Source organism: Erpetoichthys calabaricus, chromosome 5 (assembly GCF_900747795.2).
Source record: "Erpetoichthys calabaricus chromosome 5, fErpCal1.3, whole genome shotgun sequence".
NCBI lineage: Eukaryota > Metazoa > Chordata > Cladistia > Polypteriformes > Polypteridae > Erpetoichthys > Erpetoichthys calabaricus.
The window spans coordinates 236070030-236097593 of record NC_041398.2 but is presented as its reverse complement, the minus strand read 5'-3'; the positions used below and the strand labels follow the sequence as shown (position 1 = coordinate 236097593).

At 40.8% G+C, this 27564-nt stretch overlaps 1 protein-coding gene across 2 annotated transcripts in view; it reads left to right on the top strand.

Moving 5' to 3' along the window:
* Positions 1–27564, top strand: part of gucy1b1 (guanylate cyclase 1 soluble subunit beta 1) — a 46808-nt gene that overhangs the window by 7252 nt on the left and 11992 nt on the right. The window contains exons 4-10 of one of the 2 annotated variants that reach the window (XM_028802670.2): positions 1129–1247; positions 6626–6823; positions 9762–9992; positions 13755–13871; positions 15135–15268; positions 20297–20494; positions 23645–23882. In XM_028802670.2, the coding sequence (XP_028658503.2) occupies positions 1129–1247; positions 6626–6823; positions 9762–9992; positions 13755–13871; positions 15135–15268; positions 20297–20494; positions 23645–23882 (1235 nt within the window). The remainder of the gene's footprint in view (positions 1–1128; positions 1248–6625; positions 6824–9761; positions 9993–13754; positions 13872–15134; positions 15269–20296; positions 20495–23644; positions 23883–27564) is intronic. The other variant, XM_051928163.1, reaches the window with a different exon arrangement.

The window sequence follows — 27564 nt, the reverse complement described above, 5'->3', positions numbered from 1 at the left end:
CATTGTAACATTTGTCACTTTTTGAGTGACAGTGGGCTCAATGCAAGAAGACCCAGGAGGACTCCACTACTGAATGATAAACATTAAAAGAACAGACTGGAATTTGCTAAAAGGCATATTGGCAAGCCACAACGCTTTTAGGAGAATATACTTTGAACAGATGAGACAAAACTGGAGCTTTTTGGCAAGTCATATCAGCTCTGTGTCTACAGATGAAAAAAATGAAGCTTTCAAAGAAAAGAACACCAGACCTACTGTGAAACATGGAGCAGGATCTCTTACGTTTTGAGGTTGCTTTGCTGCATCTGACATGGGGTGCCTTGAGTCTCTGCAGGGAACAATGAAATTCCAAGACTATCAAGACATTCTGGAGTGAAACGTACCATCCAGTGTCAGAAAGCTCTGTCAAAGTCATGAGTCCTCCAAAAAGATAAGGAGCCATAACACAGAGCGGAAAGCACCCAAGAATGGCTCAGAATAAGAACTGGACTATTCTGAAGTGGCCTTCTATGAGCCCTGATTTGAAATCTATGGAACATTTATGGAAAGAACTGAAAGATGCAGTCTGGAGAAGACCCCTGTTCAAACCTGAGACAGCAGGAGCAGTTTGCTCAGGACGAGTGGGCCATACGACCTGTGGACAGGTGCAGACGTCTCATGGAGAGCTCCAGGAATCGCTTGTGTTCAGTGGTGGCAAACTCTAAAGGTTGTGCAACAAGATATTAGGTTAAGGGTCCCATCATTTTTGTCCATGCCATTTAAATTTTTGTTATTATTTAAAATATTCTGTTGAATGACATCTCTAAAGCAAAGTCTGATTTTTGTTAAGTACAACTTAAGCAACAATGGGTGCCAATGACTTTTGTCAGTTTCAAGTTATTTGAAAAACAATTGTGGGCTCTTGTTTTTTTTGTGGAGGGGTGCCAACAAATTTGTCCACATCTGTGTGTAGTGCTTTACTGCTAGTACGCCACAACTTTTTAAGAACAGAATTTCGTAGACCATTGATGACATAATGAAGGGAATAATACTGCCTAAAATCAAGGGGAGGGTACCACCAGAACACTTTTGAAATATAAACCACTGAGTCATTTGGATCATCTCTATTTTATGTTTTTCTTTCAACAGAAATTAATGCTGGTGACATTCTACAGATGTTTGGGAAAATGTTTTTTGAGTTTTGCCAAGAGTCTGGCTATGACACAATCCTGCGTGTTTTGGGATCAAACGTCCGTGAATTTTTACAGGTAATGAGATTATCAAGGAATGCCTTTAATGTTCAATACATGCTATTTAGTACAGTGCTTTTCTTATTTTTCTTATTTCATTTATGTCATTTCATTGTGTAATCCATTTAATCCAGACCATGGTGAGGATGTGGTCACACCCATCCCAAATAGAATAGGGCACAAGGCAGGAACAAACCCTGGACAGGGTGCCAATCCATCACAGGGCAACCACACACACACTCCCCAGGCCAATTTAGCGTCACCAATTCACCTAACCTGCATAACTTTGGACTGTGAGAGGAAGCTGTACCACCCTGAGGAAACCCACACAGCAACGGGGAGAACATGCAGACTCTATGTAGAGAGCACCAGGGATTGCAAGTCCTGATCTCCTAACTGCGAAGCAGCAGTGCTGCCACTATGCCATCATGATACAACATCTTCATCATCTAAGCAATGTGCAGAAGCTATGAGAAAAGCCAATAAAATTTTGGGTTAAAGCTGTTGAATATAATCAAGGAACATTACGCTCAGACTATGTCATGCACTAGTGAGACCACCTCTGGAGTATTGTGTGCAGTTCTGGTCACCACGCTACAAGAAAGACATAGCAGCACTTGAAGTTGTCCATTGTGAGAATGATCAGGTGAATCCCAGGACTTAAGGACAACCTGGGAGCAGGGCTGTTCTTCGGACGTTGGGGGCCCTGGGCATGATTAGACTGTGGGGGCCCTAAAGCTCAAGAAATGAAATCAACTTTTCACTCTTTAACACTTGCGAAATCTTTACTTACTGCTGGTCGGTTTTGAAAGGAATCAGTAGGAGAATGCACCTTACACGACAAATTTCAGCAAAGCTCCTTTTTGTGTCTCAATCAAGGTTACATCGTCTGCCTTTTTCTTTCATTTAGCAGCACCGGATGGATAACTGCATTTCATGTTAATATGGTACGTGCGAAACTGCTAACACGAAAAAGACGCAGTTACGAGAGGAGTACGATAAGGCCAATGCCAAGGCGAAAAAGGGAAGAAAGCGTTATACGCAACAGAAAAACACGGGAAGAAGTCCGCGCCCACGCTCACAATGCAACCGTGGTCTGGAACGGAATGGTCTCCTCCGACGAGAGCACTCAATTTATTGACTTTTATGGGGGTGTGTCGTAATAGGGCTCTGCCTAAGCCTGCGCAGGGTCCTGGCCATAGCGAACGCCCCAAGCCCCAGTTCCCTGTTGCAGCGTCCCTGCCCCGGGAAAGGGCAGTAAGCTTAGCATTAAACTTCGGAGTACAGATACATAGCTTGTGTCGATCTTAAAAAAAAAAAAAACCCTCAAATGATGGGGCCCCTTTTGTCTCGGGGCCCCGGGCGACTGCCCTGCTCGCCCATGCCTAAGAACGGCCCTGCTGAGAGGAAAACCCTGGTCTCCTCACTGCAAGACAGCATGCGCCACCACTGTGCTGCCATGCTTGCTCTGTTGTACCTGGTGAACGAGATAAAGGAATTGTGTGTACAACGTCTGAGAGTAAGACTAGGAGATAAAAAAGTCAGGGAATAAGTGTGGGTCAGAATAACAGGAGATAATCAGAAAGCACAGTCTCAGTGATCATCACTCCCCTTTTTATTTGGATAATAAACCACACTCTGGACTATGGGATATTTTTACAATGTGTTTATTTAGCCACACTACCGGTCAAGTGTTTCAGAACACCATCATTTTTCCAGTTGAAAATTTTCTGTTGAAATTTAAGTCCAATGAATAACCTGAAATGATACAAAGGCAAGCATTAACTGCCAGCGGTTTAAATAACAAAAGTTTAGGTTACTAAAAACTGAAAAATAATGTAATTTTAACATATATATAAACAGGCCATTTTAGTGAACAAGTAATGAGTTAACAGTTTATTGCTTTTCTGCAGCAATGGAAATGAAGTAAGCTTTGAAATTTGATGGAAGCAATTCCTGCAGGTGTTCCAAATTTTGTTGATTACTTACAGACCATCTGTAAGTGAAGCAAGTGTGACAAGAGATCGAGTATTGCTTATTCTACAAAGATATTCTGAAATCACCTGGACACACTTGTTGGTATCCCCAGAAATAACTGGATTCGAGTGATTTTTCAAGCTAGCTGTGTTCTTGAATTTGTATTTCATGTCTCCCATCGTGCAGTTGGTCATTCGGCTGGTTTAAATGGAGAAAAGTCAGAACTCTTCTGTTTGGCATCATTGTGTGTCCCACATTGAACATGGACCAGAGAAAGCAAAGGAGAAAGTTGTCTGAGGAGATTAGAAAGAAAATGATAGACAAGCATGTTAAAGGCAATAGCTAGAAGACCACCATCTCCAAACAGCTTGATGTTCCTGCCAGGACTATCAGTCAAAAATTTTAGAACACCTCCATTTTTCCAATTGAAAATTTTCAGTTGAAATTTAAGTCCAATGAATAACCTGAAATGATACAAAGGCAAGCATTAACTGCCAGAGGTTTAAAAAAAAAAGTTTAGGTTACTAAAAACTGAAAAATAATGTAATTTTTACATTTATATAAACAGGCCTTTATTAGGGAACAAGTAAAGGATTAACAGCTTATTGCTTTTCTGCAGCAATGGAAGTGTAGTAAGCTTTGAAAGTTGATGGAAGCGATTCCTACAGGTGTCCCAATTTTTGTTGATTACTTACAGACCACCTGTAAGTAAAGCAAGTGTGACAAGAGATCGAGTATTGCTTATTCTACAAAGATATTCTGAAATGGCCTGAACACACTTGTTGGTATCCCCAGAAATAACTGGATTCGAGTGATTTTTCAAGCTAGCTGTGTTCTTGAATTTGTATTTCATTTCTCCCATCGTGCAGTTGGTCATTCGGCTGGTTTAAATGGAGAAAAGTCAGAACTCTTCTGTTTGGTATCATCGTGTGTCCCAAATTGAACATGGACCAGAGAAAAAGAGGAGAAAGTTATCTGAGGAGATTAGAAAGAAAATGATAAGACGAGCATGTTAAAGGCAAAGGCTAGAAGACCACCATCTCCAAGCAGCTTGATGTTCCTGCCAGGACTATCAGTCAAAAATTTTAGAACACCCCCATTTTTCCAGTTGAAAATTTTCAGTTGAAATTTAAGTCCAATGAATAACGTGAAATGATAGAAAGGCAAGCATTATCTGCCAGCGGTTTACTAAACACTAAACACCATCCAACCTCTGCTCCTTAGCGACAAGCTGACAGCGATGGGAGTAGATTCATACCTGGTGGCATGGATCATGGACTATCTTAAAGACAGACCTCAGTATGTGCGTCTTGAGAACTGCATGTCTGACATTGTGGTCAGCAACACAGGAGCGCCGCATGGGACTGTACTTTCTCCGGTCCTGTTCAGCCTATATACATCGCACTTCTGATACAACTAGGAATCCTGGCACGTGCAAAAGTTCGCTGAAGACACTGCCATCATGGGCTGCATCAGGAGTGGGCAGGAGGAGGAGTATAGGAACCTAATCAAGGACTTTGTTAAATGGTGCGACTCAAACCACCTACAACTGAACACCAGCAAAACCAAAGAGCTGGTGGTGGATTTTAGGAGGCCCAGGACCCTCATGGACCCCGTGATCATCAGAGGTGACTGTGTGCAGAGGGTGCAGACCTATAAATACCTGGGAGTGCAGCTGGATGATAAATTGGACTGGACTGCCAATACTGATGCTCTATGTAAGAGAGGACAGAGCCGACTATACTTCCTTAGAAGGCTGGCGTCCTTCAACATCTGCAATAAGATGCTGCAGATGTTCTATCAGACGATTGTGGCAAGCGCCATCTTCTACGTGGTGGTGTGCTGGGGAGGCAGCATAAAGAAGAGGGACGCCTCACGCCTGGACAAACTGGTGAGGAAGGCAGGCTCTATTGTTGACATGGAGCTGGACAGTTTGACATCTGTGGCAGAGCCACGGGCGCTGAGCAGACTCCTGTCAATCATGGAGAATCCACTGCATCCACTGAACAGGATCATCTCCAGACTGAGGAGCAGCTTCAGCGACAGACTGCTGTCACCGTCCTGCTCCACTGACAGACTGAGGAGATCGTTCCTCCCCCACACTATGCGACTCTTCAATTCCACCCGGCGGGGTAAATGTTAACATTATACAAAGTTATTGTCTGTCTGTATACCTGCATTGTTATCGGCATTGTTATCACTCTTTAATTTAATATTGTTTTTTATCAGTATGCTGCTGCTGGAGTATGGGAATTTCCCCTTGGGAGTAATAAAGTATCTATCTATCTATCTATCTATCTATCTATCTATCTATCTATCTATCTATCTATCTATCTATCTATCTATCTATCTATCTATCTATCTATCTATCTATCTATCTATCTATCTATCTCTATTATATACTGCCTTTCCTATCTATCTATCTATCTATCTATCTATCTATCTATCTATCTATCTATCTATCTATCTATCTATCTATCTATCTATCTATCTATCTATCTATCTATCTATCTATCTATCTATCTATCTATCTATCTATCTATCTATCTATCTATCTATCTATCTATCTATCTCTATTATATACTGCCTTTCCTATCTATCTATCTATCTATCTATCTATCTATCTATCTATCTATCTATCTATCTATCTATCTATCTATCTATCTATCTATCTATCTATCTATCTATCTATCTATCTAAAAACTGAAAAAATAATGTAATTATTAGAGTTAAATAAACAGGCCTTTATTAGGGAATAAGTAAATTGTTAACAGCTTTCTGCAGCAATGGAAGTGAAGTAAGCTTTGGAAATTGATGGAAGCAATTCCTACAGGTGTCCTAAATATTGTTGATTACTTACAGACCATCTGTCTCTTTAAAAGCAGTGTTGTTGCAACCATGTGAAGCATAATTTGGACAATACTGCTCTGTATTTTGGTATCATAATGGCGAGAAATTGGAAATTAACCCAGAGGGGCAGACAGCCTGTTATAACTCTTGAAAGTGTATTTCCTTCCTATAGAGAAATTGTAAAAAAATCCAGGGTGTCAGTAAGTACAGTTTCCTACACCATCAGAAGGAACTTGGAAACTGGAAGGGAGTCTGACAGGAAGAGGGCTGGTCGACCCAAAGCCACAACAAGTCTTTGAGGGTCAACAGCTTGTGTCACAGGACAGGTTGAAGTAAGCAAGCGTCACTTTTAACTGTGAAGAGAAAACTGCTGGTTTCACAGGTTAAGTGGCAGTTAAGAACGCCATTGCTAACATGGTTGAAAGTTCTAGAAAATCCCAATTTTTCCACTTTTTGCCAAAGTTTAAGTAGCTTAATGTCTCATTCTACTCTGGAATTAGAATGTTCTATGCTTTAAAACTTTTGACATGAAATGATAAAATTTGCAATGTCTCCTTTTTCTTTTTTAGAACTTAGATGCTCTTCATGACCATCTGGCCACAATATACCCAGGGATGCGAGCTCCATCCTTCAGATGCACGGATGCAGAAAAAGGGAACAACCTTATTTTGCACTATTATTCTGAGAGAGATGGACTGCAGGACATTGTCATTGGCATTATCAAAACAGTTGCCCAACAAATCCATGGCACGGAAATTGAAATGAAGGTAACTTATTTAACAGAGTATTTATAATCTTGTGCAAAAGTAAGTGCACCCTAAGGATATTGGATATGCTCATATCAGAGATGGGTAGATAGTTATGCGTAATTCCTAAAAGAGTTAATTTCTGGTAAAGGGGGCAATACCAGCTTCTGAAGCCAAGGGTGTACTTACTTTTTCCCTAACAGACCATGAAAAGCACATTTTTCCTTGAGTTTTTATTCAAGTATATCTTGTATACCTGTCGGCACTGTTTGCATGAAAATCTTCCATTTGCCTGTTTAGGTATGTTGAAAAAGTAAATTTTTCCATGGGGTGCACTTATTTTTTCACCCAACTGTATGCAGTACTAGGGTGTTGTACCATGTTAGCCAGTATGAATGTAGTGAGAAGTCAAGCAAAATGACACCTTGTATTTCCTAACTAAAAATATTACAATATGCAAGCTTTCAAGGCAACTCAGGCCCCTTCTTCAGAAAAGATGTAATCCAGAAACTGTGTTTATATACACACTAGGACAAATAACAAAACTGGAAAACCTTTAAGTGAGACATCTTAGATATAAAAAATTAACAGACGTCTTCAGGCTAAGATTCATTAAGCAAGAGAGTAGGACAATGTACTGTCAAGATCTTTGGATAACTGTCCAACAAAGTCTTTTGAAGTTTCTGATGAGTTTTTCAATACAAAGTGGATCTGTAGTCAGGTTGTCTGTGTCAGTCCAAGAGATGCAAACAATCCTCATATCTGGCCATAAAACTCTTATCTCTATTTAAACCATGTTGTAATGTGTTAGGCTGGCACCCTGCCTGGGATTTGTTTCCTGCTTTGCACCCTGTGTTGGCTGGGATTGGCTCCAGCAGACCCCCGTGACCCTGTAGTTAGGATATAATGGGTTGGATAATGGATGGATGGATGGATGTAATGTGTTAATTTTTAGCTTGAGTTTAACTTCCCATTCAATTCAATTCAATTCAATTCAATTTTATTTGTCATTCAGCAGAACATCCAAGATGTGCTGCAGAACGAAAATACGATGCACAAGACATTAATAAAAACACATAGTTAAAATCAGCCTACAATAAAATACTAGAATGCTTCATTTAAAAGACGAACGGCAGTAGGAAAAAAACTGTTTTTAAACCTGGTAGTTCTACATTTCAGGCTGCGGTACCTTCTGCTTGAGGGCATGAGGGAAAAGAGTTCAGAGGCAGGATAAGTAGGGTCTCTAGAAATCCGCACAGCTCTGGCCAGACAGCGTTGTTTTGCCAAATCTTGTACATTTGGCAACGGGGCTCCAATGATCCTCTCCGCAGCCCTCACCACTTTCCTCAGTGCTTTCCAGTCCGAAGCGCTGCAGCTATCCTGCCACAGAGAGCTGCTGCTGGTTAGCACGCTCTCTATGGTCCCTCTGTAAAAAGTGGTGAGGACTGACTTACTGAGATGGGCCCTCTTTAGCCTCCGCAGAAAGATCAAGCGCTGGTGAGCTTTCTTGATGACGGAGGAGGTGTGCAGGGACCAGGTGAGGTTGTTCGTCACATTAACTCCCAGGAACTCAATTTCCACAGCAGTGTTCTTAATGTAGACCGGGATGTGTATCAGCTGTTTCTTCCTGAAGTCGATCACCAGTTCTTTTGTTTTTTCGACATTCAGTATCAGATTGTTTTTATCACACCATTCCACAAATGACTTCACCTCCTCTCTGTAATCCCCCTCCCAGTCACCTCGAATAAACTCATGCTAAAATTTGACACATTACAACATGGTTTAAACAGCAAAGATCAAATCTTTTCTTACTTTTCAATAAGTGTTTTGTACTTGTTCATAGTGTTTAATAATTTTATACCAGTGGTCGTAATTAAGCACGGTAAACAAGCCAGTGATGTCACCTTTACAGAGTGTGTGGCCTATTGGGCAGAACCTGCAGGGTGTCTCTTTAAAACACTCAAAATCAATTCATTTACTAATTCCACAATTGTATTAAAATTTAAACAACTTATTGATGATCAGGGGGAGACTGTGCTGGAAAAATTGCGTCATCCTTTGGATGGCACATAAAACTGAGGCCCTGACTCTCTTTGGTCATAAAAGGTCGCTGGGCATCTTCCGTAAAGAGTTATTCATCCCCTGTCTCTGATTGGCTGTCTCTCTCACCACTTCACCACCTAATAGCTCATGTGGGATGAGTACACTGGCGCAAAAATGGCTGCCGTCACATCATCCAGGTGGATGCTGCATATTAGTGGTGACAGAATTGGCTCCCCCCTGACTATGTAAAGTGCTTTTGAGCATAGAGAAAAGTGCTATAATAATAATAATAATAATAATGACAATAATAATAATTAGAATTCTTTACATTTATAATAATAATAATAATAGTTATACAGTAATTCTTTACATTTATATAGTGCTTTTTTCACTACTCAAAGCACTTCCACACAGGTAGGACCCGGGACGCGAACCAATGATGTCCTTACTGTGAGGCAGCAGCGCTAAATATAAAGAATTCTTATTAGAATTATTTGTGCAGTATTTACCAAAGCTCTTTCAAAGATTCAGGATTCTGGGTCCATATGTAGTTTGCACGTTCTCCCAGTGCCCACACAGATTTATTTTTCTTGGTATTCCGTTTTTCCTTCCATATTCCAAAAGACGTCCAGGTTAGCATAATCAGTGACTCTGAATTGGTCCCAGTGTGAGTGTCACAAGTGCCTGAGTGGACCCAGCTATGGACTGAAGTATTGTCCAGACCTGTTTCCCAGTGTACCCATTGCTTCCAGGATAAGCTCTGAGTTCTCCTGACCTTTAATTAGATTAAACCCACCTGAGACTGTTGTGTTATGATTCCCAATGTCAAAATATGAATTTTATGAATAGATAAAGCACTGTTATAACTTGCTTCTCCAAATGTTACATTTTTTAGTTGTCACTGGTGTTGTTTCAGGTTATAGAGCAGAGAAGTGAAGAATGTGACCATATCAAATTTTTAATTGAAGAGAAAGACTCCGAAGAAGAGGCATTTTATGAGGACCTCGATGGGTTTGAGGAGAACAGCATGCAGGAAACAAGGATTAGCCCTCACACCTTCTGTAAGGCTTTTCCTTTCCACATCATGTTTGATCGAGATTTGACCCTCTCCCAGTGTGGTAATGCCATCTATCGAGTGCTTCCTCAGGTAAGGGCTTCCTGTGATGCTAATCCACATTTTTCCTTCATTAATTACATTTGTAAATCTTTAGTTTTCATCATAAAGGGAGACAGGCACAATTCAAACTGGAAGTTATTATTACAATGAAACACGTATGAGTGATGTAGTTTCAGATAAAGATATCATTTTGTTCTCGTTGTATAGTAGCCTTAACAAACACAATAGAAGGTTTGAAACTTAAAAGTACCTCAAATGAGAAGAATCTAAGAGACATTTAGTCCTTTCCCACAGCAGGAACCTTTTTCATGAACCACAGACTTTTTCAAAACTTAGGAACTTATGCAGCATTCCCACCACAGGAACGCGGGCCATTTGTACGTCCTGGAACTTTTTTTAGTTCCACCTCCAGGATATGAACTTTACGTTCAAGCAGGAACTACTGTGGGTGGGGCTTGCAAGATTAATTGTGCTAATTGGTTGACCATAAGCACTGGTGCCATCTTACAAACCTGTGAGTAGTTTGGTTTTTGGAAAGTTATCTGCAAAGATTAAGCACTGCACTTTTGCACCGCATCACTCTTCATAGCCGGTCATCCCTGGTGCACCGCGCTATGCACTGCAATGAAGCACATCTCTTATATAAATTTCTCTTCTGGTTCATCCTGCTTCCACTTCAAAACTGGTCCCGCCCACACGCAGCCGACACGGCATTTCTCGATTCCTATTCGTCCAAACCCTTCCCCATGCTGCCTGTGGCCTCCCATACACCTTGCTATTTTTGTTATACTGTGATGGTTGTTTCCTAAGCCTTTGTTATAAAATGAACGACAGTATCTTCTCTGTCGACGGGTTTTGTACAACATCATCTCTATTCCAGGATCCAGCAACTGCCTGTTCCTATCAGTGAGTTATTTCTTGACACAAACGGTTGACGAAGGCAATGCACTCTCACTCTAGCTTTACCAACTTTGTGGGAGCCACCTGTGTCTTTACAACAGCTTCTTACACAGCAAACATCAGAAGCTAAAAATTATCTTGAAGACATTTGAGAATACAACTCTTGTGCAATGATCCACTTTACAGTGTTAAGCCCTAATAACTCTTTGGACAGTATTCCAGTGCCATCTAGTGGATGAGATAACACCATCCTTCAACAAATCATTAATGTTTCTATGTGTTCTGCCACATAAATTTATGTTCCTACCCTCACCTATGGTCATGACTGAAAGAACGAGATCGCGAATACAAGCAGCTGAAATGAGTTTCCTCCGCAGGGTGTCTGGGCTCTCCCTTAAAGATTAGGGTCAGAAGCTCAGTCATCCAGGAGGGGCTCAGAGTAGAGCCACTGCTCCTCCGCATCAAGAGGAGTCAGATGAGGTGGTTCGTGCATCCGATCAGGATGCCTCCTGGACACCTCCCTGGTGAGGTGTTCCGGGCACGTCTAACTGGAGGGACTATGTCTCTCGGCTGGCCTGGGAACGCCTCGGAATTCCCCCGGAAGAGCTAGTAGAAGTGGCCTGGGAGAGGGAAGTCTGGGCATCTCTGCTCAAGCTGCTGCACCCGTGACCCAATCTTGGATAAGCGGAAGAGAATGGACGGATGGATGTGTTCTGCCACTTTATGGTAACTCATCAGTATGCTGTGGGGAGGATCCATTAACCAAAACATGCAATGGCAAATAAAAAGCCATAAATTCAGTTTTAGAACAAGCTGAAAGTGAATTGTTGCTTAGATCAAGTGATAGTAATGATGATATGACTCTATAAGCAGATGTTGGCACAGACTGCTGCCTTTTTGGTGGATTCCAACCTACCAAGTTACATTGATGCTCATGTTTGGTGTCAGCTTCATAGTACTGCTCACAATCCTGTACCACCTTATTGCCCATTTAGGAGTAACCCCGGTCTAAAGGTGTACTGTTAATCATGATTATCAGGACTATTTATGATTTATCGATGATAGTCTGGTGGAGAAAATACTTGTTGAAGCAAACTGCTGTGCTGAGTATTTCTGGAAAAGGCACATTAAGCCATTTGCAGGCATGTGGGTGTTTTTCAGTCTCCTGGTTCTGCGGGGTATAGTGGGTAAACCAACCTAGAAGTGATAACGGTCCACAAGTCGGTTGTTGCAGACACCCATTTTTGTTGAAATTATGAGTGTGTCATTTTTCACTCATTATGAAGTACCTGCATTTCACTAATAATGATGACTATGATGAAGATAATCACCTAGCACCAAAACTTTACAAACTCTGGGATGTGTATCAGGTGATCATCAAACACATGCAGAAGATCGTGACATAAGTATCGACGAAAGTCTCATGAGTTACAAGGGAAGGCTGTTGCGGATGTCGCTCATTGTATACAAACGGTTTGGTATGAAGTTCTAGCTCTGAGTACATCTGGAACTCGTGTAAATAAATGAGAACAGCAGACTCAAATAGGTTTGGGAGATGGCCACCCCATATACTGAAAAACTGTTAAAGCAAACACGGTTTTACAAACAAGCTCAAGATGGAACTGAATACAGCAGGTGGACAGAGGCTTTGAAATGGTAGAGACAGGAATGGGATGGTCCAGGGTGGCTGGAAGAGGAAAGGTAGGTGGGTTCTGGAGGAAGTTGTCATCAGGGAAGGACGGAAGTGACGTCATCAGAGGGTTGGTTTATGGTGACGTCACTACTTGGTTGGTTCTTCGGCTGGTATGCAGAGGGACAAAAGGAGAGATGGTTATGTGACAGAGCCAACCCTTGGTCTGGCTGAGTAATCACATTATTTGAGCCTACCAACCTTTTCACATGCGCATGTGTGTGACACTCAATACTTTACACTGGTAGAGGGAGCAAGTGGGATGGTGAGTACATCCAATGCAGCATTACTACATTATCTGTGCTGTTACTGGCGAACACTTTGCATGACCAGTGGACAGTTTCCATACCTCACTTACACTGCTTGAGATTTTACTTCAAAGGAGAACTGATGCATACGGCACTGCACACCCAAACCACCATGATGTGCCTGGTGACTCCAGTCGCGTGAATACATCAAGCAGTGAGGTGCAGTAGCCATGTGGCAAAAAGGCAAAATGATTGCAATCAAGTCGAAAGACGTCTACCTCCTAAGCATGGAATAAAGTGTGTGCACGAGAAAGATTCTCGTGTTCAATGAAATTTTTGTAAAGTTTTACATGCTCATGAGATCTTTTTGCATGTGCATGAGAATATTTTGTATGTCCACAAGATCTTTTTGCATGCGCACAAGATTGTTTTGTTTGTGCTGGGGAAAATATCGCTTGCCCACGAGATATTTTTGTATGCGCACATGCTGGATAGAAAGAACAGAAATTTATTTGATTTATGGCCACATCTGTCAACATGTTTTACAAAGCGGAGTTCACAGTTAAACTGGCTAACAAACTGAGACTGCTCTATAAATATGGTGGGTAGGAGGAAGAGGTGGAGTCAGGACAACTGGAACAGGAACTGATGTGGCATGGAAAGGGAATTCCGGGTAGTGAAAATGATGTCATCAGGGTTGGCCAGAAGTGATGTCAGCAGTGGGTGGATCAATGGTGATGTCATTAAGAGTCAGGGTCTTCGGCTGGGCTGCAGAGGAATAAGAGCAGATGAGAGTGCCAACTCCCGGTCTGGCTAACAAACATATCACTATTTGAACCTGCAAATAGTGCCCCATACGCACATGTGTGACACTAGCATAGAATGTATAAACGAATATCTGACTGTTTTACCCCAGTAGATTTTATGACATGTCTCTGGTTCTCTTTGTTGCAGCTACAGCCTGGAAACTGCAACCTGCAGTCTGTTTTCTCGCTGGTTCGTCCACACATCGACTTCAGTTTCCATGGGATTCTCTCTCACATCAACACTGTGTTTGTTCTGAGAAGCAAGGTAAACATCTGTATAAATAACAATCATGCACAAACAGCTGAATTGATTTTCATGAAATCTGTCATATGTGTGGCTGTTGGTCCAACTTTAAATACAGGCTGTGGGGTGCATTGGAGAGCAGGGTTGCAATGAAAGAGGGAGAAAAGGGACTACAATTCCCATCAGGCTCAAGAAGAATAGTGGAATTGATAGGAGGAAACCATTATCAGTGTGCACAAAGTTTTTTACCGACCAAAGTAGGATCTCATCTAAGGCTGGAGGTGTGGCATTTTCTTCTCAACTAATCTAGATATCAATTTTATTGTCTTTCTGGATTACAGCTTTTGTCTTAGAGTACATCATTTTGTCTCATTGTGGGTATTTCTTTGTAATAAGAAGTTGTTTAAGAGTAGAAATTATAATTATGAACAAAATGAAGACAACAAAAAGGAGGATTGAGTTGTCCCTGAAATCTTTAGCCCCATCTCCACTTAAGTGAATGCTCCACAAGTACTCTTATGTGCGAGTCCTGCTAACAAAACTAACGTAAAATGTGTTCAAATATCTATACGAGTTATCTGTCATGAGTTTTCTGGACTTCCATAATCCAATTTCACTTTTTAATGTTTTTTATAAATTAATAAAGGTTTGGTGGTTAATCTTAATTAATTAACCCTTAACTACTCACACTGGTGTATTTTGTACATCCCAATCTCTGTTATTTTTGTCCAGCATCCTTTTACTTGAACCTCCCGGCAGCATCTGCCATCTGTCCTCAGCTTGATTCACTACAAGTACCATGTCACAATGGTTTCCCTCCAGTGTGCCCCCAGCCGGTTTTATGAGTGGATGCATGGTTGCAAATTCCACATGGTGCATTTAGTACACCGCGCAGGTACTTATGAATGTATGACAATGATGAGATGTTCTTCTTTCAATGACTTTGTCTGCAAAGAACATTCAACAACTGAAGTGAAATGTGACACATTTGCAAATCCTGCAGTGCAGGAAAGTGTGACAGGTGATGAATGAACGCTGGAGAAGTGGATCAGGTTTAAGACTGGGTTACATTAAAAACATGAAGAATTTAATATTATTACAAAATCTTATATTATAACCTCACAGCGTGCATATATACAGCCATTTTAACACTGGTGCATAAAGCACACCAAGCAAGTGCTTATGAGATGAGAAATAGTGTGCGTAAGTTATGGGTTAAACAGAGATAATAATAGGCCATTTGTTCTTCTTGAGTGTTGATCAGCAAATGTTTCTGTTTAATAGGAAGGCCTGCTCAATGTAGAAAAGCCTGAATGTGAAGACGAATTGACTGGCACAGAAATTAGCTGCTTGCGTCTCAAGGGACAGATGATCTACTTGCCAGAAGCTGACAGCATTCTCTTCCTGTGCTCCCCAAGGTATGTTGGTTTTATGCTGCACAAAGTGCTGAAAAGGTGTCCTGCCATGGTACCTGAACTTATACATGATTTTCTTAAACATTTTTTTCCCTGGAATAAAAACATTAAGGTTCATTTTTTAACATTTACGCCTCCATTATAATGCATTAATAACACATTTGGCACAATCACTGGATTGCTAAGCTGCCTTCACGTGGACTCTTTGGTGAAGTACAATACAATACAATTTAACAGCGCACTGCACAATAACATGCAGTGAATACACTTGACTTGAGCATTCATCCTCTTTCTCTGTACGTTTGGCTTCCTGAGCAGCTTTTCTTTTCTCCACCCTAGCGGCCCGCTTCTTCTCTTCTTTCTTCAGCATCTTTTCGCATTAAAACTGATTAATCAGTGTTTGTGTTGCAATTACTTAGTACGTTTTTCTTAATTTTTCACTTAAGCTGGCACTTAAGTCTTCAATCTGCCTCAAAAATGATTTAAGATATGAAGAGGTAAGGGAAGTGACGGCAAAGATGGTAGGGGTGAGAACGGCGCCTATACACATGCACCACACAACTGCCCTTCTGGCTGCTGCCGAGAGTTAAATAAAATACAAATAAAAAGAGGAATAACCTTGGAGTTCAATCATCACCACGAAAGCGGATAGTAAACGTCACGTAGTATACAGTCATATGAAAAAGTTTGGGAACCCCTCTCAGCCAGCATAATAATTGACTCTCCTTTCAACAAAAAAGATAACAGTGGTATGTCTTTCATTTCCTAGGAACATCTGAGTACTGCGGTGTTTTCCGAACAAAGATTTTTAGTGATGCAGTATTTAGTTGTATGAAATTAAATCAAATGTGAAAAACTGGCTGAGCACATACATGGGTCCCCTTGTAATTTTGCTGATTTGAATGCCTGTCACTGCTCAATGCTGATTACTTGCAACACCAAATTAGTTGGATTAGCTCGTTAAGCCTTCATAGACAGGTGTGCCCAATCATGATTATATAAAGGTATTTAAGGTGGTCAATTGCAAGTTGTGCTTCCCTTTGACTCTCCTCTGAAGACTGACAGCATGGGATCCTCAAAGCAACTCTCCAAAGATCTGAAAACCAAGATTGTTGAGTCTCATGGTTTAGGGGAAGGCTACAAAAAGCCATCTCAGAGGTTTAAACTGTCAGTTTCAACTGTAAGGAATGGAATCAGGAAATGGAAGGCCACGGGCACAGTTGGTGTTAAACCCAGCAGGTCTGGCAGGCCAAGAAAAATACAGGAGTGACATATGCACAGGATTGTGAGAATGGTTACAGACAACCCACAGATCACCTCCAAAGACCTGCAAGAACATCTTGCTGCAGATGGTGTATCTGTACATCGTTCTACAATTCAACGCAATTTGCACAAAGAACATCTGTATGACTGGGTGATGAGAAAGAAGCCCTTTCTGCACTCACACCACAAACAGAGTCGCTTCTTGTATGCAAATGCTCATCTAGACAAGCCAGATTCATTTTGGAACAAAGTGCTTTGGACTGATGAGACAAAAATTGAGTTATTTGGTCAGAACAAAAAGTGCTTTGCATGGCGGAAGAAGAACACCGCATTCCAAGAAAAACACCTGCTACCTACTGTCAAATTTAGTGGAGGTTCCATCATGCTGTGGGGCTGTGTGGCTAGTTCAGGGACTGGGGCCCTTGTTAAAGTCGAGGGTCTGATGAATTCAACCCAATATCAACAAATTCTTCAGGATAATGTTCAAGTATCAGTCACAAAGTTGAAGTGACGCAGGGGTTGGATATTCCAACGAGACAATGACCCAAAATACAGTTCGAAATCTACAAAGGCATTCATGCAGAGGGAAAAGTACAATGTTCTAGAATGACCGTCACAGTCCCCTGACTTGAATATCATCGGAAATCTATGGGATGATTTGAAGCAGGCTGTCCATGCTCCAAAGAAGCACAATGCCTGAAGAAACTTATCAGGAAAACCTGCTCCATCACTCAGCGAACATTGGGTACACTGAAAGATATTGTGGAAAAGAGGAAGGTGGCAAAAGCGGATGCCATCATGAAAAAAATCCCCTCCTCTTAGAGCACTTTTAGCTCATTCCTCCATGGGGTGCCAAGAAACACCTTTGGGGGTCGTTTCTGCCCACTGCTATCAAGCAATTCAAAGCTACCTCCTGATGTACTTTTTAAGTTCATTTTGAAATATGTGAATAATATACATGTATTTATTTATCAGTTGATGACTGATTGGCTTTATTATTTGTCCTGTGAGTCTGTACTCTTGTTTTTTATGTTTCTGCTGCTCTATGCATCTGAATTTCCCATTGGTTTTAAGTGAAAAGGCAAGCAAAATGACACCTTTTATTGGCTCACTAAAAAGATTACAATATGCAAGCTTTCGAGGCAACTCAGGCCTCTTTGATTACATCTCGCCTGAAAAAGGGGCCTGAGTTGCCTTGAAAGCTTGCATATTGTAATCTTTTTAGTTAGCCAATAAAAGGTGTCATTTTACTTGACTTTTCACTACATTCATAATGGCTAACATGGTACAACACCCTAGTACCATTGGTTTTAATAAAGTTTATCTAATCTAATCTAATCTAATCTATCTAAACTCCATGATTTAGCCTCTAAATTACACTGCCTGACAGTTTTTGCCATTCCCCAAGTTTGAGGCACTCTGCAATACTAAATAATTTTGTTTCCACTAGAGGGCATTTGTCTCATATGATTTACTGAATCGTTTACTGACAAAGAAATATTACTGTTTTTGAGTTGCAATACATTGAAAATACAGAGGTGTAATCCTCTTATTAAACATTATGTATTGCTTTTGTCTGCGGTGGGCTGGCACCCTGCCCGGGGTTTGTTTCCTGCTTTGTGCCCTGTGTTGGCTGAGATTGGCTCCAGCAGACCCCCGTGACCCTGTAGTTAGGATATAGCAGGTTGGATAATGGATGGATGGATATTTATATATGGAGTAAAATAAGGTAAGCAGGTACATTAACACTTTTGAGGTGGATGTCAACATATCATATAAAGACATGTAGGAGTGTCTTCATGCAGCTGCCGGCCACTACACAAACGCATTCAGCACCTCAGTCAGCTGGGGACCGATCAGCTGATGCTGGTACCTCACTTTTGTTTCCGATCTCCAGATTGCTTCCATCAAAATCGGAGCCCGATTAAGTAATAATACGCAAAATGTTGTCTATGGAGTATATTGCTTGCACCTTCGCTTTGTTCTCTCACCAGATCTGCCTTTAGATCTGGCGGCCGGCGTCCACATGAAGACAGCTCGGGCGGCCGGCAGCTGCTGTGCTGTGCATTCCTGCTGGCAGCCAAAGAAAATATTCAGCCCACAAAGAGTTAAATGAAGGATTTTTTTTTAAAGAAAAGATTGAGCAACCCATGAAAAGAACATGAGTTTTATTTGCCAGTCAGCATGGGTTCAGATGACGGAGGTGGTGTTTTACTAACACGCTGGAATTCTATGAGGAAGCAACAAAAGGATATGATCAGAGTAGAGCATATGATATTATTTATCTTGATTTTCAGAAAGCATTTGATAACTTAAAGAAGTGGGAGCTCAGGGTGTGGTGTTTAGATGGGTGCAGAATTGGCTAAAACTCAATAAGCAGAGGGTGATGGTGTGAGGAACCCGATCACAATTGTCTGCTGTCAAGAGTCCAGCAGGGTCAGTGCTGCAGCCACTGTTATTTTTAATATACAGTATATAAATGGTTTGGATAGGAATATAAAATAGTAATGTGGTTACGATAGCTTAAAGTTGCATGTTTTAGGGATGGAATTGCAAGAACAGACTAGAAACCCATTGCAAAGCCCATCCAGTCCCTGCAATTGGTGTTGAGGTTTTTGGTCCTTAACCTAATCAGGCAGGTCACGGACATCTAAACTTCACTCAATGTAACAAATGGTATAGTCAGTGTAGTTGCAGGTCAGCAGAAAACAGGAAAGAAAATTAAAAGCTTGTAAAATAATAAAACATCTCAAGGGCACAATTAACTCACAAAGAAGGAAAACAAAGTATAGAAAATGAAAGAAAAAACTTCTTATTAGGTAGTGTTGATGCCACTCACCAAGGGATTTATTTTAAAAAGATACTGCAAAATAGTCACCGAAAAATAGTTTTAATTGAAAGAATAAATCTGCCATCTTGTTGAAATACCTTTAAGAATTTTTAGTGCATAGTATTTTTACTTTCTCATAAAGGGAAAATATTATAATCATCCAAAGATTTGATGTCGAGATTTTGATGAGTCTTGATGTTTTAGACCTCTCTGATTTTCTTGTATACGAAGTATAGGGAAAGTATTGGAATCCTCCAAAAATTCCACTTTGAGATTTTGATGATCAGTCGTAAAATACCATTTTTGGAATTATGTCTGTGTGCCTCTGTGTGTGTGTGTGTGTGTGTGTGTGTGTTTGTAAACACTATAACTTGAGTACGCTTTCACTTAGGTCAACCAAATTTTGCATACAAGTATTAGGCACAAAATGTAGATTTCTATCAACCGGAAGTGGTACTTGACCTTTTATTCATGCAGCTGCAGAGTCCGATTTATTCAACTTTACTTTCATAATAATTGTTCAATGAATTATTAATTTCATTTTATTGGTTGTTGATGTTTCTTTAATGTACATAATATAAAAATATAATCATTGTCTTGTGGTTTACTCCTCAAATATACATCCCCATATCTGAGTATATGAGAAAGTCAAGGAGAGACCACTCCTGATTTTTTCCTTAGAAGCTGTCATTTGTATGAAGGGTGGAACTGCAGTAAAGATAAGCAGTAACCAGTATGTTGTTTTTACATTTATAGGTTTTTAGTCATTATTGTCTCCAGTACAGAGCACTGTGAAATTCTTCCTTGTTTGTTTTAAACAACATGCAACACTGATGTCATGACATAAAGTCGCGGTCCGCAAAAAAGCTATTTGTGTAATCCATTCTCATCCCTCTCAGTGCTAATTGTACATTTCTCACTGTCTGAATTTTCTGCAGTGTGATGAACCTTGATGACCTCACCAGACGTGGACTATACCTAAGTGACATCCCATTACACGATGCCACTCGTGACCTCGTCTTGTTAGGGGAGCAGTTCAGAGAAGAATACAAACTCACACAGGAGCTGGAAATCCTAACTGACAGACTACAGCACACGCTTAGGGCTTTAGAGGATGAAAAGAAGAAGACAGACAGGTACAGTATGTCTGACAATATGTAAGACAAGATCAATGTGTTTTTACCTTTGCATAATGTGAATATTCAAAATGATGGCTGTTACTGAAGAGGCTGGCTGTGAACCGGACCTCCAGTTCTGTAAGCAGCAGTTTAGCTTACCCAGGTGCACTAATGGAGAAGTCCTGTAGTACACTGGCAGAGAAGGCTCCACTGCAACCCAGTAACACCCATGTTATGTCAGAGAGAATGAGTAGGTCAGATGAGAATGTTATCTTGAGGCGAGATAAAGAATATATAGCATTTGGACAAGGCAAAAAGTGGATGTCACAAGATGAAAAGTGTAGGAGGAAAGTTTTTACAGAGTAAAGTGGTTTGTCAGTTAAAGTTTCCATTTATAAATTTCCTCTGACCTACATGTGACAGTTGTTCACAACACTAAATGGAAAACCTAAAGATATATACTTTGCATTGTGGACGCTAGGGGTCGCTGTTGCCCCGTTGAACCCACCAGACAGACGTCCAGGACACACGTGTAAAAGCCCAAGAAGATTCTTTTAATATTTCTTCAATTATAGTGACCAAAGCACCGCACACTCCACAATTCTCCAGTAATAAATCAATACAATAATCAATACTAATAAACACAATCATCCAACTCCCAGCAGCTCCGTCACACTCCCACCCAACTCCTGCTCAATCTGCTGAGTTTCCCATAGTTCCTTTTAAAGTCCATGACCCGGAAGTATTCCTTCTCCGGGTCCAACACCTTCTTCACGTATCCCGGCAGTACTACGGGCTTCTGTCCTCGTGACTCCGAAGTACTTCCGGGTTGACGTAACCGTAATAGTCCCCGGGTTATTGGTGAGCTCCCCCTGCCGGCACCCAATAGGGCTGAAGAAACGGACTCCATGTCCCATGCTGCCCTGCGGGAGTCCAGGGAACCATTTCCATCTAGGGGAGCTGCCATCTAGCGTCCCGGGGGATGTAGTGCCCTAAAAAGGCTCTTTCTTTCAGTTGAGGGATGTCCCAGCCAGACTGAAATGCCAGCCGTTCATCACAGCAGATATATATATATATACGAGGGACATTCAGAAAGTTTCTGCATTTTTATATTTTCGTTGGAAACGGTGAAGGCGGGAGGAGTAGTAATCGGTCATGTCTGAGAGTGTCATGTGACTGGGAAAGTGACTGTGTAGAAACGTGATGTAGTTCGTTTTTGAAATTCTTAATAAATAGAGTTAAAAAAAGTACGGGACTCTCTAAGAAGACAAGGAAAAACTCCCCAAAAAAACCCTTGTAGGGAATAAATGGAAGAAACCTTGGGAAAGGCAGTTCAAACATCATTTCAGCATGAACAAATCTCTCGAAATGCATGCTTGTTTAAAGCCTAGCAGTAACACGCTTGCACAGACTGGTTTCTTGGGTTGAAACATTTGATCTTGCTGACTATAGTCATTAGGCCACTTAATCTGTTTGATCATTGATAGTCAAGCTGCGTTTAATGGCATTATGAACTGTGAGTGTATTTTGTTGACTGAAACATAACTTGCATTGAAATATGTGTAGGCCAGTATTTGTGGTCTTACAACAGAAAAAAAAACTGAAAATTTACTAATATTATGTAAAAAAGCCAGAAATAAATAAAATGAAGGCTAAAATTTTAAACACAGAACTAAATAAAAATTAATTTTATAAAATAAAATAAAAGCTAAAACTACAATTAATATCAGAACTGAAATATCACTGCTGAATACTTCTAAATCCACTGTATCTCGATGGCAATGCAGGGTTTTGCTAATTCATTACAAAAGGCAGAGGCAGTAACCTCAACGTGTCACCAGGCTTTATCCATATTTGACTAAATAAGACTCACAACTTCCAGTTGGAGGGAATGTCAAACTTGATGACCACAGTTGCCAATCATGTCACATTACACAGTGTCACACACATGCGATTAGGAGGCAGTCAAAAAGCCTAAAGGTGAGTGAAATATCGCGAGACGAGGGGTTGTCACTTGGTACTTACCGGAATCTCTTCATCTATCGACAGGAAAACAGAAGAAAAACAACCAACTCTATTTCCGGGTTCCAAAATGGCCACCATGATGTCACTCCTGGCGGTCCGATATGACATCACATCTAGCCATTACGATTGACTTCACTTCCGGTTCCTCCAAAATGACTTTGTTTCCGGCTCCTGCATTCAACGTTGCTTCCTGCCAACCATTTCCTGTTCCCATAATTCATTTCTGCATATAAACGGTATCTTGTCCCATAAACTTTGTCAAATACTACAATATAGTACTTTTGATCACTGATTTCGCTATTTTGCTTTATTTTTGTCCATAAGACAATATACCGGGATGGTCCCCAAAACTTTATTTTTGTGCAGTTACTCTTTTTTCTGGTGATATTTCCACAACAGCTACAGGGAAAAGACAAGTTAGACGACTCTGTGATAGACTTTCCAGCACAGCTTCACATTTTCAAAGTATTGCAAGCTTGCCCCTTTTCCTGACAGCCATAAACGTGCTGCTTGATGGAGCCAGTGCTGTACACATGCTTTCCAATTGCTTTCAGTCGCAATCTCAGCCCTGTTTTGTTTTCTTTTTCCCATTATGTTGTGGTACATAAAATACAAGACGTCCAACAAACAGACAAGTCCCTCATCTGTTTACAATGTCCAAAACACCCATATTCGTTTTTTCTCGTAGCTGTATCGTATGCATTATACTCCTATTGGAGCACTCGCTAGTTTTCAATTCTGACACACACATGAAACCATCCCTATTTGATGCAGTCGAGATGAGCTGCTGACTGTATGGAATGAGCCTCTGGGTGTGTCAGACTATGGGACGGTGGTCAGTAGAGTGCACCACAACTGCCAGCAAATCTCCAAAGTTATGAAAATTAACTCAGTGACTGGAGAAATCATGTTATGTAACAGGCCTTAAGCAGGCTTCCAAGAATTCACATTATTCTTCCTGTTTAAGTAATCCTTGTATTTTTATTTTGAAACATAATAGTGAAATTTGATTTGGTTTTCTTTCTGTTTTCATTATAAAAAATTACTACAAAAGTGGACAGGCCCTTGGTTTCCAGCTGGTAATGCTGTTCACATGAGCTTACCCTCATTGTCTCTGTTTTACCTTGCTCTCTTCTCTCATAGGTTGTTGTATTCCGTTCTTCCACCCTCTGTAGCTAATGAACTGAGACACAAACGACCCGTGCCAGCAAAGCGTTACGACAATGTGACGATCCTCTTCAGTGGAATCGTGGGATTCAATGCATTTTGCAGCAAACACGCTTCAGCAGAAGGAGCCATCAAAATTGTCAACCTGTTAAACGACCTATACACGAGGTTTGACATCTTGACAGACTCAAGGAAAAATCCTTATGTTTACAAGGTATGTTTACTGCTCTTTCAATCGGTAAAAACGCGGAATGGAGGAGTCATTACTCAGTGGTTATTAGCTTTTAAAAATGAGGTCTTCAAACACTGTGTCTAAGTAAAGATAATAGCCAAAATACATGAACTTGTCGATGCACCTAAAGATCATTGCCTGTATTTATCAAGTGTGTCGGTGGAAGAAAACGATCCTAACTGGCACAAAATTGTGATGCAAATTTGGTTCTATGCTTAGAAGTAGAAGTAAAATCTTTTTATTGATTGTCCTAATTTAGGACACTACTCCGAACGCCACCAGGATTTAGGAGAGCCTCTGAGCTGTCCAAGTGACGCCGCATGCCTACTAAAAAAGAGGTCACATGGTGTAGGCAGCAGGGGACCCATAGGAAAATTTTTACTTCTCAAATGTTGATCTTTGATGGCTTATGAAACTTTTATTTATGTTTCATTTAGCAATTAACATTGTCACAAATGTTTCTCCTAGAATTCTTTAGGAGAAATAGCTTTAAATAAAAGAGCTGAGAAACAACTGAGGTATTAAAGGAGTTAAAATTGAGAATTTGGTATGAAAAGCATGCTATATTTTGCGAGATCTCTTTCTGGCCTTGTTTTAATCTCTTTCAAGACTTCACTTTTTTATTTTTACTTTCTCGTTTACAAAGTATAGGGAAAGTATTGTAATCATCCAAAGATTCGATGTTGAGATTTTGATGAATCTCTACGTTTTAGACCTCCCTGACTTTCCCGTATACGAGGTATAGGGAAAATATTGAAACCCTCCAAAAGTTTCATTTCGAGATTTTGATGAATCTTGACGATTTAGAGCTCCCTGAGTCCGAAGATACCATTTTGGAATTATGTCTGTGTGTCTCAGTATGTGTGTCTGTGTGTATGTAAACGCAATCACTTAGGTCAACCAAATTTTGTAATACAAGTACTAGGTACAAAATGTAGATTTCTATGAACTTTTCAGCTATTTCCGCTAACCGGAAGTAGTACTCTTTTATTCATACAGCTGCAGAGTCCGATTTATTCAATTTTATTTTTATAATAATTTTTCAATATATTATTACTTTGATTTAATTTTTTGTTGATGGTTCTTTAATGTACATAATATAAAAATAGATCATTGTCTTGCGGTTTACCCCTCAAATATCCATCCCCATCCCTGAGTATACGAGAAAGTCTATGGACATCACTCCCATTTTTGTTACTTATTATTGGACTGATGCTTTTATCCAGGTTCCTGACAACATCTGAGACATAATTAAATACATTTCTTTTTTCTTGCTAATTAAACTACAGACAGGTAAAATGACTTGCTTGTTGTCACATAGTGGTGTCAGTAGTGGGATTTGAAACCACAGCTTCAGATTTTGAAGTCCAATGTCTTAACCCCTATGCCACACTTCCAGCCTTTTCTTCCAGAATGATTATGGTCTAACTGGAGCACAGCAGTACAAATGAGAGCAACTAATTGAATTATTCAGAAGCAAGGACTACAGTTTTGTAATCATAGTAGAGTGTTTTATTACTACTATCCATATATTTCACCATATATATTATTGAGCACACACTGCAAATATTTTCAAACTGTCAAACAAATATCAAGAAGCTACTTGGAAGATGGGCGGTACGGTGGCACAATGGTAGTGCTGCTGCCTCGTAGTAAGGAGACCTGGGTTCGCTTCCGGGGTCCTCCCTGTGTAGAGTTTGCATGTTCTCCCCGTGTGTGCGTGGGATTCCTCCCACAGTCCAAACACATGTAGGTTAGGTGCATTGGCGATTCTAAATTGTCCTTGGTGTGTGTGTGCGCTGGCGCCCTGCCCGGGGTTTGTTTTCTGCCCTGTGTTGGCTGAGATTGGCTCCAGCAGACACCCGTGACCCTGTAGTTAGGATATAGCAGGTTGGATAATGGATGGATGGATGGATAAACAGTGTCCAAAACATGCTCTACATCAATACATAATCCATAAAATCCAGAGGAACTTGTGAAGGATAAAAACATCAATTTTAAAATCCAGATAAAACAGTCACTCAATTCCAGGTTAAACCATATCGGCAGTAAGTTCTTTCTCAGCCAGCATGTCCTTCACTACACATCTTCCCAGCTCACCCCAGAGCATCTTCCAACTGGTGAAGACAACCATCTCTCCCTGCCTGACTCAACTGGCATCGTCCAGGATACACACAAACAGGCCTCCATCATCATATATGCCAGCACAGCATAAAGACAGGACTCTTAACCAATGAATGAAGGAAAGAGACAGATCTTCAATTCAACAGCAGAATATTACAGGAATGCCTTTCCTATTTTATGTTTTTTCCAGATGTAAAAAATAGCCTCCTTAGCGTTATGTGTATCCCTGGAAAAACGAGACAAAAAATGCTGAATATTTTTTAACAAGAAAAAATATTATTACGTGTAACAGAAATATATATATAAAAAAGTCAACATAAAGTAGGAAAGATCTGTCCAGTGTCCACTGATGTACTGATGCAGATTTAAGACACATTTCTAAACAGTCGCCAATGCACAGACCCATGTTACAATCAGGACAGCAGTAGCAGGTTTCTTAGTTCGTTTTTATTATATTTTTTCTGTTGTTTGTGCATCTACAGGGTAGCAAGTCAACATCAAATCCACATGATCAGTGATGCCCATTATGTTATTATAGGTTACCACAATGCAAAGGCTTTCTTATTTCCCCTGACATGAACATTGACAGTTGCAGCTCTCCAAACACCCGACACACAGACTCAAGACACTAGTTGCCAGTGAATTAAGAGTTTTTTATTTGTATAAAACTCTTCACAGTAAGAGTTTCCCACAACTCTGTTCCTCAGTAATAAACACTTTTTTTCTTTATCGCTCTCTTTCTCTTCCTCCTCTGCTTCTCACAGCAAACTTTGTCGTCCTCCTCCTCCTCCCGACTCCGCCCCTCGGAGTTGTGGCAGGCAGCTCCTTTTATGTAGCATCCAGAATCACATCCGGTGTACCAATGCTGTGGTTTGGAAGCACTTCCAGGTGAGGTGGGAACCCAACAAAGTAGGGCTCACCAGTCCCCACACTCTGTCGGCACCCACAGAACCTAACAGGGCTGAGTCGACAAACTCAATTTCCCATGGTGCCCTGTGGGAATCTGTGGCAGTGCCATAACCCAGGCTGCCATCTAGCGTTCCAGGGGAGAGAAAGCTCTGTGCATGTTATCTCCTCTTGACCTCCCAGGCATCCCTCACACCATATTGTGAACATTGCTTAGGGGGCTGACGTGTTTCTATTTGATTGTAATCATTTTAACCTTTTCGCTATGCAGCTACTTGTACCGTGCTAAAGCTTTATGCAACCAAATTCACCAGGCATATCACAGTGGTTCAGTTGTACAGCGCTGTATGCATCAGTTTCACTATCTCTGTCAACATCTGACAAACAATTCATTCTGTCACCAGTATCACATGATTCAGCTAATGGTTCATTCTCAGTTTGATCTAAAGCTGGCTTTACAGCTTCTTGTTTGCACGCTGTGAGGTTTCTAAACTCTTTTGGGACCACCCCCCAATGGGACTACACACCAAAGTGCAATTGGCGCGTCTGTGGTGGGCTGCTTGTCTGTCACAGAGTTAGCTATAAGCCAATCACAGTCGTGATATAAGCGCCTGTCGCCGACGGGTGATGCAAA